This window comes from Chiloscyllium plagiosum, chromosome 5, assembly GCF_004010195.1.
Source record: "Chiloscyllium plagiosum isolate BGI_BamShark_2017 chromosome 5, ASM401019v2, whole genome shotgun sequence".
Lineage (NCBI taxonomy): Eukaryota > Metazoa > Chordata > Chondrichthyes > Orectolobiformes > Hemiscylliidae > Chiloscyllium > Chiloscyllium plagiosum.
The window spans coordinates 120,506,841-120,526,256 of NC_057714.1; the positions used below are offsets into that span (position 1 = coordinate 120,506,841).

At 43.0% G+C, this 19,416-nt stretch overlaps 1 protein-coding gene across 2 annotated transcripts in view; it reads right to left on the minus strand.

Annotated features, from left to right (window-relative positions):
* The window catches only part of LOC122550196 (zinc transporter ZIP4-like), a 65,134-nt gene that overhangs the window by 24,404 nt on the left and 21,314 nt on the right, over window positions 1-19,416 (minus strand). For both annotated transcript variants that reach the window (XM_043690938.1, XM_043690939.1), the window contains exons 4-6: window positions 12,218-12,393; window positions 4,772-4,949; window positions 2,421-2,593 (exon numbers count right to left, since the gene is read on the minus strand). In XM_043690938.1, the coding sequence (XP_043546873.1) occupies window positions 2,421-2,593; window positions 4,772-4,949; window positions 12,218-12,393 (527 nt within the window). The remainder of the gene's footprint in view (window positions 1-2,420; window positions 2,594-4,771; window positions 4,950-12,217; window positions 12,394-19,416) is intronic.

Sequence of the window (19,416 nt, forward strand, 5' to 3'; positions counted from 1 at the left end):
TTCTGTGAATCTAACAGGGAATTCAGAGGAACTTCCTCCTCCATAGGAAATTAGAATAGATAAGGGGAAGCTAGATAAGCCTATACGGGAAAACATAAGTAAAATGGGATGTTGGTAAGATTAGATAAAAATAAAAGGTGGAGCTGCCTTAAGAAGGGCTCATGCCCGAAACGTCGATTCGATTCTCCTGCTCCTTGGATGCTGCCCGACCTGCTGCACTTTTCCAGCAACACATTTTCAGCCCAGAACATTCTTCCTCAGGTAAAGATACCAAAGCTGCTAACAATATTCTAGATGTGGTCTCCTCACAGCCATGTACAACTGCAGCAAGACACCTCTACTCCTGTACTCAGATCCTCTTGCTAAGAAACCTAACATACAATTTGCCTTCTTCCACAACCTATAACTGCATGCTTAGTTTCAATGACTGGTATACAAGGACACACAGGTTTCAATGCACCTATCACTTTCCCAGTCCATCAGATAGTAAGCTGCCTTCCTGTTACAACCAGTGGATGATTTCTCACTTACCTACATTATATTTCATCTGCCATGTGTTTGCCACTCACTCAACCTGTCCAACTCACACCGAAGTATCCCTGTGTCCTCCTTGCAGCTCACCCTCCCACCCAACACTATGTCATCTGCACATCCAGAGAAATTACACTAAAATCATTAATATATATTGTGAATAGCTGGGGTTTAAACTCTGATAGTACTCCACTGCAGTACCCATCATTTGTCTGCCACTTGGGAAAAGACTGATTCATTCCTATTCTTTAATTCCTGTATGCCAAATAACTCAGTACACTATGCTCAATTCCATGTACTTTAATATTATATCCAATTGGATATAAAACTGCCTTAATGGTAGGGTTCAGAGGGTGGTGGTGGAGGGTTCCTTTTCAGGCTGGAGGCCTGTGACCTGTGGTGTGCCACAAGGATCGGTGCTGGGTCCACTGTTCTTTGTCATTTATATAAATGATTTGGATGTGAACATAGGCACTAAAGCCAGTAAGTTTGCAGATGACACCAAAATTGGTGGTGTGGTGGACAGCAAAGAAGACTATCTCAGGTTACAACTGGACCTTGATCAGATGGGCCAATGAACCAAGGAGTGGCAGATGGAGTCCAATTTAGATAAATGTAAGGTGTTACATTTTGGTAAGACAAACCAGGACAGGACTTATACAGTTAATGGTAGTGCCCTGGGAGTGTTGCCAAAAAGTGATCTATGGTTATGGTGCATAGTTCCTTGAAAGTGGAGTCAAAGGTAGACAGGCTGGTGAAGGCGGCATTTGGCATGTTCGGTCAGAGCATTGAGTATTGGAGTTGGGATGTCATATTATGACCATACAGGACATTGGTGATGCCGTTTTTGGATTACTGCACACAATTCTGGTTACCCTTCTATAGGAAAGATATTGTTAAACTTGAAAGGGTGCATAAAAAATTTACAAGGATGTTGCCAGTACGAGATTACTTACAGTGGGGAAACGGGCCCTTCGGCCCAACAAGTCCACATCGACCCTCCGAAGAGCAACCCACCCAGACCCATTCCCCTACACCTAATCTGCACATCTTTGAGAGCTCTATCCAACTCTTTCTTAAATGAATCCAGAGACTGGGCCTCCACTGCCCTCTGGGGCAGAGCATTCCACACAGCCACCACTCTCTGGGTGAAGAAGTTTCTCCTCATCTCTGTCCTAAATGGTCTACCCCGTATTTTTAAGCTGTGTCCTCTGGTTCGGCACTCACCCATCAGCGGAAACATGTTTCCTGCCTCCAGAGTGTCCAATCCTTTCATAATCTTATATGTCTCAATCAGATCTCCTCTCAGTCTTCTAAACTCAAGGGTATACAAGCCTTGAATATAACTTAACTGTCTCTACAGCTCTCGGTGGTTCAAAAATAAAATCCACACAGATTCACTCCCCTCAAAAGGAAATTCCTCCTCATCCTTGTGAGAAATGAGTGACCTCTTACTCTGAGCTGATGCTGACTGGTCTTATACTCTTGCACAAAACCTTTCTGCGTCTACTCTGTCAAGTACACGATACATCTTGTGCGTTTCAATAAATTTGCATCTCATTCTTCTAAACTGAGTACCAATGACTCAACTTCTCCTCAATCCCCCCAGGATCAACTAAGTCAATGCTGGTATATAATTCCTTAGATAAGGGGCTGTCTGATACTGTGTGTGTGAGGCTACATAGAGAGTTTGAATATTAAATTTGAGTGTATAAACGTCATCCAAAATTGTCGTAACCTAAAATTTAAAAAAGGATTTAAAGATTTTTAGTAACGTACATGCATCAACCCTTTACCATTCCTTTCAACTCAAGTAAGTTACACAACTTAAATTAAAGCAATTTTTGTTTGCAATGTAGAAATATTATGGAAAAAAAAAGTGTGCTTACCGAAGGTATGAGATGTAACACAGCATCACCAGTTAGTGAGCCCACAGCCAAACTTATGAAGAATTGTATAATATACTGATATGCCGTGGTACAAGAGGTAAAAAATAGAATCACAATCCCCAACACAGCACAAAGGCTCACAACTAATGTTGCGATTGATCCGTATATATATTCTGGGGGGAAAAAAAAGGAGGCATTTTATCAATGCAGTAACTGACATACCAAAATTAAACATTTAGACCTGAATTTTCAGAGATACTGAGAGTATTTCTACCTTTATTAAAATGGAGGCAGAAGCTCAAATCTTGAAGGACCTTCCCAAACCTGGCCCTCATTATTGTGCAAGAGTGGGTGGGACCCAATGGAGTGGGCTTGAATTTGCACATCTGATGTTTTATGAAGGTAAATACAACATTGAAATGCAACTGCCTTGGGCTTTTTTGATATTCGTGAGAGGGATATCCAAAACACGACTCATGCATTTTACGCCTGGTGGGTGTAATGGTTTTCGGAATATTTTTGATAGTGGTCACATGCTCTTTGGAAGGGGCCAAATTAGACATGATGGCATTTTTAAAAATGCACAAACTAATTGGAACTGTCAAGATAGCTGTGAAGAGTACTGTCACAATATCTGACACGAGAACTGTGATTCTGTCCATGCACTTTCATTTCCAATTCTTTAAATATCTGAAATAAACTGTCCACTGTCTTAAATAAGTCAGTGTTTGCCATTCCACTCTGATATAAGCAAACATAATTTTGAGTGTTAGCATTAATAAGTGACTGTTGCATGGCTAATTTCACAACCTTTCACTATCCCAGTGTGATGTCTGGTAAATAACAATTTGATTAACTGTTCCAAGTCACTCTTTTAAGTGGGACTGCGCATTCAAATTTTTTTTTTAGTAAGGGCTCAGAGGAAGTTAAACAAAGTGAAATAAAGTTCTATCAATGAGAGTGTTTTCTTTAGCCAGTGAATTAATTAATAGACACGTAAGACCTTTATTGATCACAGCATGGGTCTTGATGGCTGTCTATTTCCTAAACAACCTGCTCAGAGATGTTATTACATACCTCTGGAGCAGGTAGGACTTGAATCCAGGCTTTCTGGTTCAGACAAACTGCGCCACAAAAGCTATTGAGTGTACATGGTGTATGTTGGCATTGTATGTGCAAAGGCCAACTGTGGTAGGCTATGTGCATGAGTTAGCAAATCTTGACACTAAATTGGCACAGGGCTATGAAGGGGCATGAGGGTGGTGAGGGGTATAGTTTGGTATATGAACTTTAAAGGGAATCTGAGGTGGGCAGAGGTTGACATGGAGGGAATGGAAGGGTCATGGTAGACGGGTATAATTTGACAGAGAGAATATGAGGGTCTTGAGAGATGTAAAAGGGCATGGGTTGACATGAATTAGATTAGATTACTTACAGTATGGAAACAGGCCCTTCAGCCCAACAAGTCCACATTGACCCGCCCAAGCGCAATCCACCCAGACCCATTCCCCTACATTTACCCCTTCACCTAACACTACGGGCAATTTAGCATGGCCAATTCACCTAACCTGCACATTTTTGGATTATGGGAGGAAACCGGAACACCCCCACGCAGACACGGGGAGAATGTGCAAACTCCACACAGTCAGACAGTCACCTGAGGCAGGAATTGAACCCAGGTCTCTGACATGGTGAGGCAGCAGTGCTAACCACTGTGCCACCATGCCACCCATGGTGGGGTAGGAAGAGCATCTGAGAAGTGTAATGGACATGGAAATCAGTCCTGCTGGGCCTGGCAATGAGCTCAGAGGGATTCCACTTCATCAATTTCGTTTTTAATCTTTTTTTAAGTTTCTTCAGCCTTCTTGGTAAGTTGTAGGGTCCCTGTCTTCCTTGCAGTGGCCACTATTTCTAGTGTGCTCTGGTGCTGTTGTGCTGCCAGACCTGTGATTCGGTCAGCAGCTCTTGGGAGTAGACAATCGTCCTGAATAAGATGGCATCCATACTGGCAGCTTACACATGAGCAGCTGCCCATACAATCAAAGGGTAGTCCCTGTCAGTTTACTGTGTGCGTTACTGGCACACATTTCTGGCTACTGTCATGATTCCAACCATTTTTTCGGAAAACGTCATGTTATATGTCTCATCTAAATGATGTACCCCTTCAGTACAGCTCTGGAGTGTCAGCCTAGATTACCTACCCAGGTCTCTGGAGTGGGGCTGCCATCTCCAGTCTCTGACTCAGATATGAGAGAGCTGCCACTGAGCCACAGCTGAGACCAAACAATCCAGACACGTATTGAGTTTGGAATAAATGCTACAAACATCCATGACATTGCCAGAGAACTTACTTTCTGCAGTGGTCAGCTGAAATTCATTATCCTCTGCGATGTGGTGGTTTCTGGTGCAGGCTTGACTCAGAAGTTGCTGGATCAACGCAGGACTCAGCTGGACAAAGTCACCACGAGAAATCATGGCATTGATTGGAATGCCATAGATGGTCATGATTTCAATGGAGCTGAAGCATTTCTGCAAACAAATTGCCAGGGCAATAAAAAAAAGAGAATAGCAGTTAGTCAAAGCTCTAACGTGTCAGTCCTCATTCTAAATTGAGTTTACAGGCTTGTTTGCACAAGGGAGTGACCAGCAGGGATGGAATTTTATTCAGAACAGGTCAGTACCTTAAAAAAATATAGAAGTAGGTGATTCAGCCTCTTCAATAAAAGCTAATACTGAAGATGCTGGGAATCTGAAACAAACACAGCAGATCTGGCAGCATTTGGGGAGGGAGAAAATGGGTGGCACGGTGGCTCAGTGATTAGCACTACTGCCTCACGGCACCAGGGACCTGGGTTCAATTCCAGCCCTGGGAAACTGTCTGTGTGGAGTTTGCACATTCTCCCAGTGTCTGTGTGGGTTTCCTCTGGGTGCTCCAGTGCATCCACAATCCAGAGATGTGCAGGTTAGGTGAATTGGCCATGCTAAATTGCACATAGTGTTCAGGGATGTGTGGGTTAAGGTAGGGGTCTGAGTGGGTTACCCTTCACAGGGCTGGTGTGGACTCGTTGGGCTAAAGGGCCTGTTTCCACACTATAGGAATTCTATTAAAAAAAACATATTTAACATTTCAAGTCCATTACGATTATTTTCTCCCCACACAGGTGATGCCCTACCTGCTGCATTTCTTCAGCACTCTCTGCTTGTTTCAGTCCCTTGAGCTTGTTCTGTCACTCAGTTAGATCAGTGATGATCTATATCATAACTCCATCTGACCAATGTGTTTCTGTAACCCTTCTGTATTGGTGATTGGTCTATAAATCTCAGCTTTAACATTTTCAATTTGCCTTTAGCATCAACAAATCTTTGGAGTAGTTACATTATCTTTTACGTGAAAAAGTGTTTCTTGGTATCATTTCTGAATGGCTGTTAAATCTTCAGGTTGAATCCCAACAGCTATTATTCAAAGGCCTAGCTACAACTTGGTGAATGTCAGTAGGATAATGCCTTCGAGAAGTGACTGATTGATTGTCCATATATGGGTTTCACTTGGTAGGTGGGCTGAGGGTCTGATCACAGGCCTTCCCATCTTTGGCCCACTGCTAGCCAAGGGGTTTAGGTATGCTGCAATCCTGACTAAACAATTGTCCTTCTCATCTCCAAGTACACCACGATAGACAGCAAAAGATTCTGCTCATCATCACTCATTCGGGACTGTATTACAGCTTGACTTGATTTGTATACCACAATTTACGGAGGCTGAGGGAAATGCTGGTTGAACTGATTTTCCTGCTGTAGTATTATCAGCAGTTATAAAGGAAAAGATGGGTTAATATTTTGGATAGAGACTATTGAGCTACTTTTGAAAAGTAGGCCTGACCTTCTATTTTCAGATTTGACATATAGTTTTGGTTTTGCATTTCCGATTCCCAAGGCTTGCAGATTTCTTTTTCTAGCAGCTTCAGTATATTCACTGTACTGTACATGGTCTCAACTCTTTACATCGGCAGCAAGGTGATAATTTGCTAGAAACTCTGTTTCTGAACTGGTTCTTAAGTCACAAAAAACCATTATAACATTCTGCTGCCCCCTGGTGGCTGTATATTCGTTCAGTTTGGCCTGAGTCATTGATCTGTAGGAGATGAATGAATGAGTATACAGCCAGCAGGGGGCAGCAGAATGTTATAACATGATAAAAGTTAAAAGTCACACACCAGGTTATAGTCCAATAGGTTTAATTGGAGGCACTAGTTTTCAGGTGGTTGTCCACTTGATGAAGGGGCAGCGCTCTGAAAGCTAGTGCTTCCAATTAAACCTGTTGGACCATAACCTGGTGTTGTGTGATTTTTAATTTTGTACACCCCAGTCCAACACCGGCTCCTCCAAATCATGATAAAGTTTGATACTGTTTACATTGTAAATCATTTTAATGCCCCTTAAGTTTAAGGGGCATCACGTTTCTTTTAATGTCCACAAACAGATTGAAATAGGGATTTTGTTTATCTCCTAGCTTGTTTAGATTACTTACCGTGTGGAAACAGGCTCTTCGGCCCAACAAGTCCACACCAACCCGCAACCCACCCCCCCCCCCCCTACATTTACCCCTTCACCTAACACTATGGGCAACTTAGCATGGCCAATTCACCTAACCTGCACATTTTTGGACTGTGGGAGGAATCCCAAGCACCCCCACATAAACACGGGGAGAATGTGCAAACTCCACACAGTCAGTTGCCTAAGGCGGGAATTGAACCCAGATCTCTGGCGCAGTGAGGCAGTAGTGCTAACCACTGTGCCACCTTGCACTCATATCATGATTGGAGGTCTGCCTCACTTTAGAACAATTAGAAAGCATGCACCCTGAGACACTAAAGTGTTGCGAGGCTGCACTTTGTATACTTAAAGAGCAGATGCACGAAATTTTGCTAAAAGTCTTTGTGCAGGTAAAGCTTGAAACTGTCTGCAGAGATTGCTTAAGTATTGCTTCTAAGCAGTAGGTTTGGAGGCTGGTAGAGTCGGGGGATGGGGGGGATGAGAAATAACAAGAAATTCTCCTGACAGCCTGTGGAGCTGCAGCTTTTTCTGCCATTAGGAGTCTAACTTTTCCCGAGACACCAGATACGGAAACCTTTCAAGAATTGATTGGCAGAGTTGAGGAATATTATGACACCAATTCTCCTTTAGTTCTGAGATGCTAAAGCTTTTACTCGGCAATTCAAGAGCCAGGGCAATTTGTAGCGTGGTTTTTGACTAGGTTAAGATGACTGGCAGAAGACTGTTAATTTGGTTTAGCCCTTAATGAGATGCTTTGAGATCATCTAGTATGCAGGATTAATGATGTGACTATGCAAAATCACCTGGTGCCAAAGCTCAGCTGGACTTCAAATAAGCACTACAACTGGCTTGGAAACTTTTAAAATTTTAAAATATATTTTATTCATAGAAAATAAATCATTGGTACATGGACAGTTAATGAACCCACTCAGATCTATACTCTTTTTACTTATAGATGATGAATTAAGTCTTTGATGTCCACCATACTCCATATTTACAGACGACCTCTTCCCTGTAGCTGAGGTGACAGCAGAGCCCAATTACTGAGTGGCCCCCCTTAGTCTTCAGCAGAGTGACCTTACACGGTGGTCTTTCCCCGCCGTGACTTGGCAGCAGCTGCCCCAAGCTTCAGCGCGTCCCTCAACACGTAGTCCTGGACCTTGGGATGTGCCAGTCTGCAAAACTCAGTCGGGGTCAACCCCTTCAGCTGGAAGATCAGCAGGTTTCGGACCGCCCAGAGAGCGTCCTTCACCGAGTTGATGATCCTCCAGGCACAGTTGATGTTTGTCTCGGTGTGCGTCCTGGGGAACAGGCTGTAGAGCACGGAGTCCCGTGTCATGGAGCTGCTCGGGACCAATGTTGACAAACCCCCTGCATTCCTCTCCAGACTTCCTTTGCATAGGCACATTCCAGAAGGAGGTGTGTGACAGTCTCGTGTCCCCCCCAGAGCCGCTTCGAGGGCAGCGTGCGGTGGGGCAGAGAGTTTGGCTGTGCATAAAGGATCTCACAGGCAGAGCCCTTCTCACCACCAGCCAAGCCATGTCTTGGTGCTTGCTGGAAAATTCTGGCGATGAGGCATTCTGCCAAATGGCTTTGACAATCTGCCCAGGGAACCGCTTGATAGGATCCACCTTCTCCTTTTCCCAAAGGGTCTCAAGGACACTACGTGCTGACCACTTCCTGGTGGACTTGTGGTCAAAAAGGAGTTTTTCTTCACAAATTTCTCCATGAGGAACAGGTGATATGGAACAGTACTTGGAGCATTCTGCAGCAGCGAGGCCAGGCCCATCCTTCGCAACACCGGGGACAGGTAGAACCTCAGTACGTAGTGACACTTGGTATTTGCGTGCCAGGGATCCACGCACAGCTTGATGCAGCCACACACAAAGGTGGCCATCAGGGTGAGGGTAGCATTGGGTGCGTTTCATCCCCCCCATTCTCCAGATCTTTATACATGGTGTCTGTTTGGACACGGTCCATCTTTGAACTCCATGTGAAGTGGAAGATGACTCAGATGACTGTAGCGGCGCAGGTTCGGGGAATAGGCCAGACCTGTGACAACACAGAGTATTTCACACCAGATGACCAGGTTTTTACCCGCGATGGAGAGCAACTCTTGATCTCATCTGCCCAGTTTTTGCCTTGCTATGGTGACATGCCCCTCTGAACCAAATACCCAGCACCTGCAGGTTGTCTGTCCTGACGCTGAAGGCTATAGAGGATTGGTTGGCCCAGTTCCCGAAGAGCACGGTCTCAGAAAATGCAGCAAGTGGAGCATGGGAATTGCAAGGTATTCTGATGGCAGCAGACACCCTCGCTAGGCTGCCTGAGCTGGACGGCTTTTGCCTGAAACGTTGATTTTCCTGCTCCTCGGTTGCTTCCTGACCTGCTGTGCTTTTCCAGCACCACTCTGATCTAAACCCCTTGAGAGTATCAGTTGAGTGCAGGCAACTGCAGAGCCTCACTCAGGTGATATCATGCCAAGGGTAACACTAGGTTGGCCCACAGCAAAAACCAAAACAAAGTCAAGTCTCAGTCAGACAGTCATAATTTTCTTCAGGATCCTGTCCAGTAAGACATTGTAATTGTCGTCAATATGCAGATTCAGGACAGCAACAGAGTTCTAATAGACCCAAATAGAAAAAGGAGAACTGGTGGTCATTCTTGGAGTCAAAAGTTCAACCAATAGCTTTATGGGCAAAAATTTCAATGGCAAAAAAGTCATGATAATTAAGAATCACAAGCTGCAACTTGGTCTGCTTAAAGAGACTAAGGCAATACCGCCCATAGTTTCAGACCGCATTCAATGATAGAGTCTAACATTAAGTGCTTATAATTATAAATTGGAACACCATCTGGATGGGTGCGTAGCAAACGCAGATGAATTGAGCCACCTCCCATTGGCAGATATACCACCTGTGGTGCCCCCAACAGAAGTTTCGGTCACGACATTGAATTTTCTTGGATGTAGGTTTGCTTGCTGAGCTGGAAGATTCATTTCCAGACGTTTCGTTACCCTACTAGGTAACATCCTCAGTGGGCCTCAGGCGAAGCAATACTGAAACTTCCTGCTCTCTATTTATATGTTTGGGTTTCTTTGGGTTGGTGATGTCATTTCCCGTGGTGACGTTATTTCCTGTGGTGAAGTCACTAGTATCCTTATATACGGATGAGGAAGGATATCACTTCGACTGGGACAACACATCTATCTTAGGACAAGCCAAACAAAGACAGGGCACAAGAATTCCTAGAAGCATGGCATTCCAACTGGAACTCTATCAACAAACACATCGAGTTAGGCTCCATCTACCACCCCCCTGAGGAAAGGAACAGGAAGTGACCTCATCACAGGAAATGCTATCACCAACCCAAAGAAACCCAAACATATAAATAGAAAGCAGGAATTTTCAGCATTGCTTCGCCTGAGGCCCACTGAAGATGTTACCCAGTAGGGTAACGAAACGTCTGGAAATGAGCCTTGTAGCTCAGCCATCAAACCTACATCCAAAACCTCAACCTGGGCTTCAAATCTTCTCAAAAGTCGCTAATTGAATTTTCTTGTCAAACTGAAACAATTGGTATTAATAGGGTAAACCAAAAGGCTGTCACAGCTAGAAATTTTGGACCCAGAGAGACTAGCCCACGGTAGAGGATGGCACATTGTTATAGGAGCAAGAGTGAATATCCTGAGGAAAGATTGGTGGCAAATACTGGCTGAACTCCACCAGAGCAATCCAGTAGTCTCTAAAATGAAGATGTTGGCAGGAGCTTATATCCAATGGCCAAGCTTGCATGCAGATATAGCTGTGTTGGTGAGACAAAAAGATTAGCACCGACAACTCCTGCACCTTCATGAGATGGACTAGATAAACCTTGGGCTCGGTTCCATGTCGACTAGCAGGTCCTTTCATGGGCTGACTGCTTTTGTAGTCATTGTAGATGCCCATTCAAAAAGTAGTTAGATGTTCAATTAGTCCATTCAGCAAATACTGGAATGATGATAGAAATATTGTGCATGTCTTTTGCAACACATGGAGTCTGGAAGTATTACAGATAATGGGCCATCGTTTACCGGCACGATCTTTAGTTATTTCTAGTTTTAACATTTTTAGCTTTGAGATTCAGCAGCAGTTGCTGTTGGAGTCACAACAAAGTCGGAAGCTGCAGGAAAGGTCTCCTTGCTGCTATCCTCTGAACTTTTGCTTGATTTGTTTCTTTGTTCTCTCTTTGCTGCTGGGTTGCATGTGAGAAAATCAGATTTCTGAATTTGCCTTCTTGTCTAGATGTGTATTTATGGGATTTTACTATATTGGAACAGTTAATTAGTAATAGTTACTGTATCTTTTATTCTGTTAACTTTTCTAATAGAGTTAAATTATTCTAAATTCCTCTTTCTTTTGTTGTATTTTAATTACAGTGTTTAAATAAATTGTTTTGCTTAATGTCGAGTAGTTTGACCAGTCACATTGCATCTGGATCATGGCACTTTACATTTGCCTTTAAAAGAAGAAAAGTTAAGGTCTCGTCTGCTCCATAACAATAGTAACTCTGAACTCTTTTGAAAGCTTGTCAGACTTGTCACACTTCTCAAACATCCTTTTACCTGCAAACAGTTTACTCCAATCAACTTTTGAAAGTTATTGTCTCATTCAATTAAAATTTGCCTTACGCCAATTGAAGATGTTAAATTTTAAAGGGTCTGGAGTCACATGTAGGCCAGACCAGATAAGGATAGCAGGTATTTTCCCTAAGGACATTAGTGAACCAGATGGAGTTTTCCTGACAACTGGCAATAGATTCATGGCCATCATTAGACTTTTAATTCCAGATTTTTCTGTTAATGAATTCAAATGTCATCATCTGTCATGGTGAGATTTGAATTAGGGTCCCAAAACACTCCTGGGTCTCTGGATTAACAGTCCAGTGATAATACCACTAGGCCATTGCTTCCCCAATAAAAAGTGTGGATATATTGAGTAAAGTCACCTGATGTCAGCATAGGGACATGGGTAATTGTAGCACCATTAACTATTGCTCTGGCTTAGAGTTTGTACCTCTGCTCAGGTTTGACATTGAAACTGAAATGTTCCTGGTCCACTGTTCCATGCACTCAATGTATAATTTAAGGGCAACCAGTTGAGCCCAATGTGTAGCAATGTAGAATAATTCTGATGAACCTTGAAGCAGCTAAGTCAAGGTTTCCCAACAGTGTCACAAAGAAATGGCTTAAAGAAGTGTGGTAATACCGTGTTCCACCTATTGGCAGTCATGTTAGCTTCCTCCCTCTCCAGACCAGTGGCTTTCAGCTGAATGTGATCTTCTCCATGGTCCTCATCCCCATGGTCTTCTTCATGACCATGAGCCGTGGAAGCTTCATTTTCATTCTGAACCAGACCAATTTCAAGCATCACTTCCTCAAGTTCTGTAAGGAAAGAAAGAATGATCTGCATTCCTATAGTGCCTTTCACATCATCACAAGCCTCTATGTCCAATTCGGTTTTAAATACAATCAGAAGAACATAAAGCAGAATTATCCTTTGTCTGACAGGACAGGAATGATGGTGAACAAGAAAAAAGTCCAAAAATCATATTTCAAAGAAAAACAGCTTTCCCAATCAACTCCTCATTTTAGATAGTGAGTTCAGAGTCTTGGTGCAGGGTAGTGAGATGTTCATTTCTATGCATTTACATCTCATTAATTGTACGACTCATTGAATTAATATTACACTTGCAAACTTTCTCCTCTCAATTGAGAAACCTGACTGGTAAAACAAAGCAGGTACCTGGCATTATGTGCATCAGTGCCCATTACTGATTGAGGAATGCCTGAGCCAGCCATCTAGCTTCTTTAGATATGGAACCACTGCTTCTGCACAAGGTACCTTCACCATGCTCCTGCCCAATCCTTCCACACAACACGGCCTTAGCACAGCACCAGCCTCACAACATTCTCACGGCTGCTCTCAAGCAAATTCAACCATTACTTGAGGGCTTCAGGCGTGTACTTGGGAAGTGAGGGACAGCGAGGACTTGCACGAGACCATAAGGAGCAGAAGTAGGCCCTTCAGCCCATCAACTCTGCTGTGCCATTCAATGAGGTCAGGGCTGATCTGATCATCCTCAACTCTACTGGCTGCCTTTTCCCCATAACCCCTCGATTCCCTTACTGATGAAAACTCTGTCTGACTGAGCCTTGAATAAACTTAATAACCCAACCACAACACCCCTCCATGGTAAAGAATTCCACAGATTCATTACCACTTGAGAGAAGAAATTCCGCATTATCTGTTGTAAAGGGATTATGACTCTAGTCCTAGACTCTCCTACAAAGAAAAACAATCTTTTCACACCTACCTGACAAACTGGGACCCCTGGTTGAGCACTCATTGGTTATCAAGAACATCCTTCCTGTAGCTACCCAGTCTAACCTCATCAGAATTTTATAAGCCTCGATGAGAGCCCCCTCATTCTTCTAAACTGTCATAAACATTGACCTAAACGACCCAGTCTCTCCTCATACGTCAGTCCCACCAGCCCAGGAGACAGACTGACAAATCTTTGTTGCACTCCTTCAGTAGCCAGAACATCCTTCCTCAGATAAAGAAATTAAAAATGCACACAGTACTGCAGGTGTGGTCTTATCAAAGTCAGTTCAGCAAGACTTCACAGGTCGTGTATTCAAAATCTCTTGCTGTGAAGGTCAACATACTATTTGACTAGTTTATCGACTGCTACATCGATATGCTTACCCTCAGTGGTTGATGTATCAGAATACCAAGATCTCATTGGGAAAGGAGCAGGTGCAATCAGTCACCTTTCCGATAATAATTTGCCTCCCTGATTTTGCTCCCAAAATTAATAACCTCATATTTATCCGCAATCTACTGCACCTGCCATGTATTTGCCTATTTATTTAATTTGTCCAAATCACACGGAGGTTTTTCTGCATTCTGCTCACTCTCCCACCATTGTAACAGATGTTGTAACAGAGCATTTAGAAATATGATTAATCACAGTCAGCATGACGTCAAAAAGGGCAGTCATGCCTGACAAATTTACTAGAATTCTTTGAGGAGGTAACAAGCAGGATAAATAAAAGTGAAGCAATGGATATAATATATTTGGATTTTCGGAAGGTGTTTGATAAGGTATCTCACATTAGGTTACTTAGCAAGAAAAGAGCCCATGATTTTGAACATGGATAGAAGATTGGCAATTGAAGACCACAGATTTGGGACAAGGTGGGCATTTTCAGAATGGCAACATTTAAATAGTTGGGTACCACAGGGATCAGTGCTGGGGCTGCAATTATTTACAGTATATATTAATAACTTGGATAATGTAAGTGAATGCATTATAGCCAACTTTGCAGATGGCACAAAAAACATTAAAAATCACACAACACCAGGTTCCAGTCCAACAGGTTTATTTGGAAGCACTAGCTTTTGGAACGCTGCTCCTTTGTCAGGTAACTAGTGGGGCAGGATCATAAGACACAGAATTTATAGCACAAGATTACAGTGTCATACAACTGAAACAATATATTGAACAAACCTAGAGATTGCTGTTAAGTCTTTCATCTTTTAGAATGAGTTGTCGGTATCGATTCATTAAAATGTAAAACACAAAACCTCTTTCAAGTCACATTTCGAGATAACTTTACAGCAATCTCTAGGTTTGTTCAATATATTTTTGAAGAAGGGCCTGTGCCCGAAACGTCGAATCTCCTGTTCCCTGGATGCTGCCTGACCTGCTGTGCTGTTCCAGCAATAAAGTTTCAACTTTGATCTCCAGCATCTGCAGACCTCACTTTCTCCTTGTTCAATATATTGTATCAGTTGCATGACACTGTGATCTTGTGCTATAAATTACGTGTCAGGTGAATTGGCCATGCTAAATTGCCCGTAGTGTTAGGTAAGGAGTAAATGTAGGGGTATGGGTGGGTTTCGCTTCGGCGGGGCGGTGTGGACTTGTTGGGCCGAAGGGCCTGTTTCCACACTGTAATGTAATCTAATCTGTAATGTAATCTAATCTAATCTTATGATCCTGCCCCACTATCTACCTGATCAAGGAGCAGTGCGCCGGAAGCTAGTGCTTCCAAATAACCCTGTTGGACTTTAACCTGGTGTTGTGTGATTTTTAACTTTGTCCACCCCAGTCCAACACCAGCTCCTCCTCATCATGACAAAAATAGGTGGGAAGGCAAGTGGTAAAGATGGCACAAAGATTCTGCAGAAGGTTATAAACATCTTAAATAAGTGTGTAAACACTAGGTAGATGGAATATCATGAGGGGAAAATGTGAGGCTATGAACTTTGGCAGGAAGAACAAAGGAGCTGAATATTATTTAAATGGAAAAGGATAGCAGAAAGCTACAGAACAGAGGGATCTGAGAGTCCTCACCCATGAATCACAAAAAGCTACCATCAAGGTTCAGTGGGTAATAGGGAAGGTAAATGGAATGTTGGCTTTTATTACAAAGGGAGAGGTGTGTAAAAATAGAAAGGCTTTGCTAAAGCTATAACAGGCAACCACAGCCAGAATACAACAAACAGCGTTGGGCTCCTTATCTATGGAAAGACATTGGAGGCTGCCCAGAGTAGGTTCACTAGGCGAATTCCAGTTTTTGGGATAAATGATTGGGTCATTAAGTATATTCAAGGCTAAGATAGAAAGATTTTAGATCTGTAAGAGAATGAAGGGTATGGGGAAAAGCACATGAAGGTGCGATTGAGGATTATCAGATTAACCATGATCTTGTTGAATAGCTGAGGACGCTCGATGGGCCAACTGGCCTATTTCTGCTCCTATGTCTAAGTGTGTTCATTTATACAATAAAAGCAAATTACTACGGATGCTGGAATCTGAAACCAAAAGAGAAAATGCTGGAAAATCTCAGCAGGTCTGGCAGCATCTGTAAGGAGAGAAAAGAGCTGACGTTTCGAGTCTAACTGACGAGCTTTGACAAAGGGTCAGTTAGACTCGAAATGTCAGCTCTTTTCTCCTTACAGATGCTGCCAGACCTGCTGAGATTTTCCAGCGTTTTCTCTTTTGTGTTCATTTATGTCCACCGATGAAATAGTTTGAAGGTCTGCAAAAGGTATCTCAGATGCAGGAGAGAGGCTAAGGCTGGAATCAGGAAAGCTAGGAGGAAGCGTGAAGAAAGGATGGCAGGCTGTGCTAAAACAAACAGTAAAATGTTCTTCAAGCATATTAATACTAAAAGATTAGTGAAGGATGGAGTGGGACCAATAAGGAACAAGCAGGATAAACTGCTCACTGACCCAAAGGTGAAGGCAGAGATACTAAGTGAATATTTTACTTTGATCTTTACTAAATTGGAAGATGGTAACAATAGCCTCTGAAAATGTGGGCATTGAGCAACTGAGCAGCTTAGTGAGAGATAAAGAAGCAATGCTAAATAGGGTAGCAGTACTCCAGGTTGAGAAGATACCAGGCCCCAGATGTGATGCGACTATGTGGTGAGAGAGTTAAATGAGTGGTTGAAAGAAATTTTCCAGGACTCTAAATACAAGATTAGTCCCAGGGGATTGGAGGATTATTAGTGTAAGACCATTGCTTAAGAACAAGAGAAAGGATAACCCAGGAAACTGCAGACATGTCAGCTTGTCATCAATAAGAGGCAAACTGATGGAGGCCATAATAGAGGATCAAGGTGAATATACACTTAGAGAAAAATAACTTTATACTAGTCAAAGGAAAAAGGAAGCATTCTACAGGTCTCGGCAACTACAAACTGACAAAGCTCTTGAGGAGTACAGAGAAATTAGGAAGGAATTTAAACGTGGAATTAGGAAGGCTAAAAGGGACCATGAAATGTCTTCAGCAAACAGGGTCAAGGAGAATCCCAAGGCTTTTTATGTGTGTAGTAGAAGAAAGAGGGAGCAAGACTAGGCCCACTCGAGGACAAAGGAGGGAAGTTATACATGGAGCCACAGGAAGTAGGACAGATCCTTAATGAATACTTTGTATCAGTATTCACCAAGGAGAGAGACATGACTGATGTTCAGATCAGGGATGAGTGTGAGAATACTCTAGAGAATGACATTTTATATTGAAGGAGGACTTTTTCAGGATCCTAAATTGCATTAATGTAGACAAGTCCCCAGGGTCAAATGGGACCTATCCCTGGCTACTGCAAGGGGCAAAAAAAGAAATAGCTGGGGCATTAGCAGATATCTTCACATCCTCTTTGACTACAGGTGAGGTTCTAGAGGACTGGAGATTAGCCAATGTTGTTCCCTTAAGAAAGGAAGCTGGGCTAATCCAGGAAATTATCTGCCGGTGAGCCTGACGTCTGTGATGGAGAAGTTCTTGGTGAAGATACTGAGGGGCAAGACATATGCACATTTGGAAGAAAATGGAATAGTTAGTAACAGTCAGTATGGTTTTTGTGCAGGGAAGGTCATGTCTTACCAACCTGATTGAATTTTCTAAAGAGGTGACAAGGATAATTGATGAGGGAAGAGTTGTGGATGTAGTTTATATGGACTTTAGTAAGGCAATGGATAAAGTCCCACATGGGAGATTGGTACAAAAACTAAAATCACATGGGATTTGGGGTGGGTTGGCTAGATGGATACAAAACTGGCTTGGTCATAGAAGACAGAGGGTAGCGATGAAAGTGTTTTTCAGAATGGAGACGGGTAACTGGATGGTTACAGAAATAGGGAGGGAATCGAGGGATGCGGACTGAATAAGGGAAGAGATTTGTTTTTTAGTTTAGTTAGGGTATGATGATCAGCACAGGCTTGGAGGGCTGAAGGGCCTGTTACTGTGCTGTACTCCTCTTTGTTCTTAATCAGTATGGCTTACCAAAGGCAGGTCATGTCTGACAAATTTAATTGAGCTGCTCAATGAGATGAGACAGGCAGTGGATGAGCGTAGTGCTGCAGATATTGTATGTTTGGATTTTCAAAAAAGCATTTGATATGGTGCCATATAGCAGGCTGGTTAGCAAATTAGAAATATTTGGGGTTATTGGGTCCTTGGCAGCATAGATTGGATACTGGGTAAAAGATACAAAACAGAAGGTAGCTACAGATGGGCATTTCTCAGATGGAGATAAGTTGAAATAGTGTTCTCAGGGATCAATGTTGGGACCCCTGATTTTTTTCTGATTTATATTTGGAGATGGATGTTGAGGGAAAAAAAAATCTCTAAACTTGCAGATGATAGTTAAGTTAGGGACAATAGTGAATTGTGAGGAAGATGCTCAGTACCTTCAGCTGGCCAAATGGGCAGACACCTGACAAAAGAATTTCAATGAGAAGAAACATATACCGACTCAATGATACAATTGAGGGAAGTACAGGAGCATAGCGACCTCGGGGTTCACATGCATAATTAGGTGAAAGGATAAATGTAGGGGAATGGGACTGGGTGGGTTGCTCTTCGGAGGGTCGGTGTGGACTTGTTGGGCCGAAGGGCCTGTTTCCACACTGTAAGGAATCTAACAATAATTCTCTGAAGGTGGTCAGGCAAGTTGAGACTGTTAATAAGACGACTTATAGGACTCTTGGATTTATAAACAGACACATAGAGTATAGAACATAGAACAGTACAGCACAGTACAGGGCCTATTGCCCTCGATGTTTTGCCAGCCTTCTATCCTACTCTAAGATCAGACTAACCTACATACCCTTCATTGTACCATCATCCACATGCCTAGCCAAGAGTTGCTTAAATGTCCCTAACATATCTGACTCTACTACCACTGCTGGCATTGCATTCCACACGCCCACCACTCTGTTGGGTGTAAAAGCAAGGTAGTGATGTTACACCTCAATAACTCATTGGTTTAGACCACATTTGAAATATTGTCTCCAGTTCTGGGGACCTTATTTAAGGAAGGATGTTAAAGACTTGGAGAGGGTTCAAAGGAGATTTATTAGAATGATACCAAGAATTAAGAAACAAGGTAAGATTAGAGAGACTGGGCTTACTCTCTCTGGAGCAGAGAAGATTAAGAGGTGACTTTATTGAGGTGTTCAAAATTATGAACAATTTTCAAAGTTAGATTAGATTACTTACAGCGTGGAAACAGACCTGTTGGCCCAACAAGTCCACACCGACCCACGCCCCACCCAGACCCATTCCCCTACACCTAACACTATGGGCAATTTAGCATGGCCAATTCACCTGACCTGCACATTTTTGGACGGTGGGAGGAAACCGGAGCACCCGGAGGAAACCCACGCAGACACCGGGAGAATGTGCAAACTTCACACAGACAAGTTGCCTGAGGTGGGAATTGAACCCGGGTCTCCAGTGCTGTGAGGCGGCAGTGCTAACCACTGTGCCACCCACAATTTTGACACGATAAAGAAAGATACTCCATTTCCACTAGTTGATGTGTCTGTAAGTGGGGGGTCACAATTTCAAGACCGTCTGCAAGAGAGGTAGGAGTGAGATGGGGAGAAAT